Raw genomic sequence first — 7,500 nt, 5'->3', positions numbered from 1 at the left:
GGCAGGGCACACGAGGTGATGTACACGTTTTCCCTGCACGGCTGCTTGAGCACTCATTGAGATGTGTGTGTTTTTTTCCACGTTGCGTAGCACCCGAAGACAGCTCTTTACATGTGAATGAAGGTGCAGAGCGAGGCGAGATCAGAACACAAAAGGTAATTTCCACGGGCAGTCACATGTCAACGCAAGGCCTTTTCCACTGTACGCTCATTATCTTTCTGCATTTAGTTTACATTTATTTCATTTTGAGTGTGTAAAATAATAATTAAAATATTGCATTCTATTTTATATGGTATATAGTACATAGTGCAATATTAGTTTACAGTTCATTACTGTATGGTCTAAGCCCTTTGTTCTGCTCAGCTCTCTGCTGTGTCTTTGTCTGTTATTTTTCTCTCACCAGTAGCACCCCCTCTGCACGGATATGGATGTTCCACTTCCCAGGGCCCAGGGTGAAGGGCTGGGCAAAGCCGTCGCCCGGCACTGTCAGCAGGGATGGCGCTTGGCTGGGCAGGAACACCACCTCTCTGCTCTCACCCGGCCCTTGGATGAACCAACAAACAAATGCACACATGCACACATGCGCACACGCACGCACGCACGCACGCACGCACACACACACACACACACACACACACACACACACACACACACACACCGATGAGACAGAATGATGGATTTGGATAGCAGCTAATGGTGAAGCTGCTGTCCATCTCATGTTGAAGACCAGACCCACACAGCATGGACCAGTGGACATGTGCTCTATTACTACAGTAGCTAAAGAGCCACTCATTTTTCTTCTACAAAAAATGCACTACAGCAGGGGTGGGGAACCTATGTCGCGAGGGCCGATATAATTTAAATGTTATGCAGCTTCACATGAAATATTACAAGTTTTGTAAAGGAATCTTAGAGATTACATTTGCAATACAATTAAGTTATATTTCAGTGGACATGGAGAAGGTGGGGTTTGTTGTAAAGATGGCCGCCATCAATATAGGCCTAAAGTGCAGGGGGAAATCCTGATTTATGTTACAGCCCTTGGAAGACTTTTACGGCCCTTGGGAAGAATCTCAAGTAGCCCCTGGAATGAAAAAGGTTCCCCACCCCTGCACTACAGCTACATAATACAAACATGCAGTGATGTGAAGCGGAGGCTGTGCCTTGTTGTGTTAGTCCTGTCAAGAGGGTTTATAGATGCAGTCTTAATCACCCTCATCTACAGTTTACTCAACTGAATGTGTTCACAGGTGATATATTGGTACTGTATGTTCTTGCTGTCATACTCTACTGCTATTATGAGCTTAAGTGTACATTTTACAGCCAGCCACATCTCAAGTTAAATGATAAAGCAGGCTTTACTTGACTTGAAGTTCCAAACACTAAAGTGTATCGTATATGGACAGTATTACTATTATACGCCAGTGGTTACAAACCAAACCAAACCCAACCCTTTTTCTTGGACCATGTACAATTATTTTAAACTAGTTTCAGCCATTAAACATTTCATAAAGCACCGTGACCCTGCTGACACCCTACCAGCACTGTAACTGTGGATAGCCATGTTCAAGAGGGGTAGTGGTGCAGGGGTGCATTGGAACCCCTGGGGTTCAGAGGTGGAGTGGGAGTGGGAGGGGTGTTGCCGAGGATGGAGGAGCAGCAACCTTACCTCCACGGGAGCGGGAGGCCGTGACGCGGCCGGTCACGCTCTCTTGGCCGGGGTTAACGTAACGCAGCAGCAGGCGGAAGGTGGAGCGGCGAGCGGCATCCACATGCACACTCACACTGACTTCATTCTGTAGAGAGGGTGAAGGTGCAAACACACACATGTGCAAACACACACACACATACATGCAAACACACATACGTACACACACACAAACAGACATAGACAGACGTGTGACGAGCAGGGAATCGGGACAGAGGGATTATGAGCAGGAGTTCAGTCAAGTCAAGATTTAAGTCTGGGTCATGTCATCTTGTTTGACACACAAATGTATACGGGTTTAGATAGGACGGTATAGCATGCTGCCCACAACTGATGACTGCATGATGATTAGTGCACAAAGTCTCTCAGACCACAAAAAAGCTGAGATCTCCCAATCATCTTGAAGAGTCAGTGATCTCAATTACTGACTGGTGTACAAAATAAATGAGAAATTACCGTACACAGAAAAGGTACCGATTCAGATTTCCTCCCTTCTCCCTTTTCTAAGGGCCAATTTGTAAACCTTGGCAAATTGCTCACACAAAAACAAACAAACCAACAAACAAGGTGGTCATCAAGCCATGCATTTCGGTAGACAAGAGATGAGGCAACAACCAGACGAGGCAAGAGAGAGGGCAGGCAGATCCGGCAGGACAGAACAGGCAAGTCACTTTCTGCTTCTAAAGACTGAGTTGTGATCAGGTTTGTCTTCATTAGCGATATAGGCCTTTGAGTCTCTGACAGCGCTGATCACTCATCAAACTCTTTAATTGCAAAAAGCACCGGAGGCAAAACAAAACAAAAACAACAACAACAAAAATAAAAACAAAAACAACCAAGGAGTGATGGCAGCCACACCACTTACAGTCACAGCAAGACTGAAAGCCAGACTGGTTCACCAACAAAATCCTCCCCCGCACCACCCTCCGTGGTGCAGCTGTAATGTAGCGCAATACTATGTGATAGGCACCCAGGGAAGCCACAGTCAGATACACCACAACCTCTGGCTGGGAAGAGAAAATATGAAGCCTTTTAAGAGAATGGAAAATAAAAAGATAGACTGAGAAGAGGAGATTGCATGAGTTAGGTCCCCATGCAAGCAACAGGATGATAAGATCTGAGTCTGCACTTCCGACGTTAATATTAAAGTCACCATAGAGGAAGACACAGCTCCAGCACCAGAAGGCATGTATATGACACAGCATAGATACCAACTAATAATGCACAGTAAAATCCGTACATTTCCATGCCCTGTAAAGCTATGATACTAATATAGCTATATATAGCTATAATAACAACAACAACAACAACCATCATCATCATCATCATCATCATCATCATCATGATAATAATGTTATTATTATCTCTGAAATATTTGAGGAGAGTAGGGCAGGTCCTACCTGGGCAGGTGACATGATGGCGTAACCTCTCCAGCTGAATTGTGGGAACTCCTGGGGCTTGTAGCCAAATCGGACGGGCCTGGCATTCGGGGTGATGCCATCCTCCACCTCGAACTTCAGGTGATGGAGACTGGGGAAGTAGAAATCTGGATCTGGCCTGCAACAGGGATGAACAGGTTTCAGCAGGTATTGTATATTTTAACGATCTGCTCTGAAACATCTACAGTCTACAAAAGGACTTTAAAGTGGAAATGAAGCACTGACAACTATTATCATTTTTTGGCGGCTTACGGTATTTATTTTAATAAACGAATGGATGTTCGTTGGACTGCACTTCTAAGTAGTTTTGATGAAAAATGACATGTTATTACCGAGTTTCGCCACAAGGGCGCAGCCATGTTCGCTGCCTACGTAACGCGAATGGTAGAAGTTGGTGGCTAATGTAACCTTCCATTCACTTAACGCTAACGTGTGCTAACTACAGCGCTAACTGGCTCATTAATCGTGGCAGTAAAATTGAAGAAGGACGAGGGGTTCATTTCACATTGTCCCTGGCTCTTCTATGTTATAGGCCTACTGTCAAATGAAAGAGATGCAAAGTGTCATTCACATTGTGCCAAATAGCCTTTGCTACTAGCATGGTGGGATAGCTGCAGCCATCCACCATAGGACGTAGAGTGACTGACTCGGCTATTTATATTATAGTAAACAATCTTCTCATCACCGCAAAATATTAAAATCAATCCACCATTAAGTAAGAAAATAAGTAAGTGGCCTGGGTTAAAGATAAATATATTTGTCTGCACCGATGTCCGTATCGACCACAATGTAGTCAACGTCAGTATTTCTATATTTCCATTGGGCTCATTCTCCGTGGTGGTGTGCTGCCATTGAGAGTAGTGCTGCTCGCCCTCATAGATTTGTAGTGAGAGTCTGAGAGACCGTCACCAATAACGTCTTTTCCCTGCATTGTTGGACGCTAATCTAAGTCCATGTCGTGAAGTTGGCTATGTGGTCCAATTCAATCATAATTGAAAATAACTTGCAAAATTTGCGGAAGTTTGGAAAGCTCTGTGAAGGGAAGAGACGCAGACTGTGTGTGTGGCTCTCCTCCCCTCTCTCGTCTCGCTCTTGGAGCGAGGAGCTTTGGACATTTTGATGCCATGGGAAATGACTGAGTACATTAAACTATCATGGCCTACATTAAGTTATGGCATGCTTATTAAAGTAGCTGCATCTATTGTAGTAAACTATTTTGTTATTGAAGCCGAGAATGCATCCTTAAACTGGCTGGAATAGCGTTGCCCTGGATTATTGTTGACTGGATTTCGATCAACGTGGGCACGGAGATGTGTTGGCTCATGCCAAAATGTGTTAGCGACTTGTCACCTTAGCAAACAAGCTACTTGTTTACCTGTGGTTCATGTGATAGGACATCTTGTCTGCCTTCATGCCTCATGTGTTCTGTCCCACCCAAACACGTAGCCTATTCTTGCTTCATTGGGTTGAGCAAATAAGCTCATAATCAGCCACGCAAGGCCCAAATGCTTAATTCACTATCATATCAGCATTAGAATAGTAGCCATCAGATACAGGAAGAATTTTGCTACCATTCGCTTGACGTCACCCGCTGTTGGCCAGAGACGGTTTAGATCTGGAAACCTTAACAGAAACATTACGTGTTTGTGCTTTATTTTTTTATTAACGGCTTAAATTTCAGACTTCAAAAAATATATATATTTGCTGGCTTATCTTACTGGTGTTATAGACACCCATATTAGGTGACTGCTTCATTTCGTCTTTAACATGTCATTGATTTGTCAGCTGATGTAAAGCCTAAGTGTTTGAAAGAACCAATATATCAAGAGGGGATAGTCCCACAAACATGGCAGAAGGAATAAACATCCTCTATAGACTAATGTAGCAGCATTTTTGAGGTCAAGATGAAAAGGCAGGATAACCCAATGGATAAACTGATGTTGAATGTATTCTTTCAGTCCAGCTGACCTTCAAACTATCGAAAAAGGTGTGTAAAGGCAACAAGATATCAGCTACAGTATTTGTCTCTACAATTCATGCTTAAAGGATTGTGTGTCGGAACAAACCGTATGTCTCACGTGGAGTCTAGGTGAAAAGCAACACTACTACAACTACACACTAGCCTCCTTTCCCAATGCAACATGACTGCAGGCATCGAGCAAAGCCAGACATCAGTCACTTCCTCTCTACCATCCCACGCACACACCACCCAGTGCAACGTTTTCCAAGCAAACCAGACTACATCCCTAGAGCACACACCTTATTGACCACAGACGTCTATCTCAGACCCACACATGCATGCATGCATGCACACGCAAACACATCACACACACAAACACACACCCAAGTGCCTTACTCAATGCAGGTGCGGCCTCTGATGTTTTTCCGGCACTGGCACTGACCCGTCTGATCATGGCACCCACTGCCAATGGACCCTCCTACATCGCACTGGCAGCCTATCAGGAGGAGAGATGAGGGCAAGAGAGTGACACAGACATTCATTTCAGATACGGTACGGTCTTTAGACAGAGGAGGGTAAATCAAACACATGATATCACTGATTAAGCTGAGACAAAAAATCATTCAGGTAAACATTAAAGAGACCTTAGGCAAACACCACACAAGGACCACACTAAGAGTCACTAGGGATGAGGACACTCCCTGGGTGAATTCCAATATGCGGACTTCTGTCCTCCCTTGCTCACTTGCCTGTGACCTCAGGATGACCTCACTGACGACAGAAAATTAATTCAATATCTTGTAAAAGCACAATTCTAATGTCATTTACTCATTGTAATCAGGAAAGTGAAGTCTCCCAAAAATTGTTGTGGCTAGGCTGACGGCGGCAAAATGTTATTGTTTTGTCCACAGCAAAACGCAAGGCCACACGCACAAGTGGAGCACGGGAGTCTGCATATTGGAATGCACCCACAGTGTGCATGGGCAGGGGGTGACTCACCTTGGCAGCCAAAATAGTTCTTCCTCTGCAGCAGGAAGTGAAACTCCTTGCATATATCGCATGAGTCGGTGCAGGTGTTGGGCTTGCAGTAGCATTTGCCGGATTCCTAAAACAAACGCACACACATGAACACACATATGCATGCACACATGAACTAACAAGCAGTCTGAGGCGCACACACAAACATGTACACAGACATGCATCCAAGCCCACAGGGGCACACACACACACTGACACAAATAAAAATCTAGATTTAGATATTTCTCAAGTGTTGCGGTAAAGCTTTTAAACCAGATACACATAACACACATATATGTAAACATACATCCGCCCACACACCCACACACGCACACACATGTGCACACACATGCGCGCACACACACACACACACACACACACACACACACACACACGCACCCACACACGCACACGCACACGCACACTATCCCCGTCTCACCTGCTGGCACTCCCCAACGCCGCTCAGGGTGCCCTTATCGTCACATGTGCACTCTGCAGAGACAGCCGTAGAGGAGATAAAACACAGACATTACAGGCCCGCTCACTCGCTCGCTCGGCTGCTGCTACTGCTGCGCGGCTCGCTCTCTCAGATCCTATCTCTGCAATGACATCAGTAACCTTGGGAGGCTGAGCACCAGGCCAGCAGCAGCAGCAGCAGCCTCCAGTCTCCGTCTCAGCCTCCGTCTGCATCTCAGCCGCATCTCAGCAGCCTGTGTAGACTCACTGCTATGCTGAGGAACTGCTCTGATGTCGGGTGGATTTCAAAAGGGCCAAATGCAGAAGTGATGCGTTCACGACTGCACAAATAGTAAAGTACAACGTTTTTGCCTGAGCCTCGCGGCAGCAGTCTGTGTAAGCTCTCAGTAGCTCACCGTACCGCTACACTAATGAACTACACGTAAACACAAAAATACTCATATAGCCTATAATTATATACTTATTATACTTATTATATAGTTATTATATAATGTACTTATACTTATACTTATAGAAAATGCTTCAAAACTATTCAGATAGACTGCACAGATTTTCCAAAACACGACTTTTTAATTAAGAAATACAACATGCAGACTATACAAATTCATTTTCATTTCAAAGTCATTGGGGTTTTGAAAGTTTCTTTTGAATGTGCCTGTTTACACAGCTTTATAAGTGAAACCTTCAATTTGTTACATGCAGATAGGTTGTAAGATATATCAAATGAATAGCAAGGCTTCAAGGTTACGGAGCAAACCATGAAAGAGACAGGCAAGAGAAAAAGAAGACGGAAAAGACAGACAGAAAAAATGAAAGCAGCAAAGAACGGAGGAAAGAGGAATAGGGAAGAAAGAGGAGAGAGGGGTACAGGAAAAGACACGAAGGAGTGTTTGTGAGAG

At 44.6% G+C, this 7,500-nt stretch overlaps 1 protein-coding gene across 1 annotated transcript in view; it reads right to left on the bottom strand.

Moving 5' to 3' along the window:
* LOC134465595 (laminin subunit alpha-3-like) overlaps positions 1-7,500 on the bottom strand; it is a 109,154-nt gene that overhangs the window by 48,392 nt on the left and 53,262 nt on the right. Inside the window, exons 19-24 of the mRNA XM_063219347.1 lie at positions 6,564-6,616; positions 6,107-6,212; positions 5,504-5,603; positions 3,109-3,265; positions 1,670-1,796; positions 401-543 (exon numbers count right to left, since the gene is read on the bottom strand). Of these exons, the coding sequence (XP_063075417.1) occupies positions 401-543; positions 1,670-1,796; positions 3,109-3,265; positions 5,504-5,603; positions 6,107-6,212; positions 6,564-6,616 (686 nt within the window). The remainder of the gene's footprint in view (positions 1-400; positions 544-1,669; positions 1,797-3,108; positions 3,266-5,503; positions 5,604-6,106; positions 6,213-6,563; positions 6,617-7,500) is intronic.

This window comes from Engraulis encrasicolus, chromosome 16 (genome assembly GCF_034702125.1).
Source record: "Engraulis encrasicolus isolate BLACKSEA-1 chromosome 16, IST_EnEncr_1.0, whole genome shotgun sequence".
In the NCBI taxonomy this organism is placed as follows: domain Eukaryota; kingdom Metazoa; phylum Chordata; class Actinopteri; order Clupeiformes; family Engraulidae; genus Engraulis; species Engraulis encrasicolus.
Note: the sequence above shows the minus strand (reverse complement) of the source record. Positions and strands in the feature narration are given on the sequence as shown.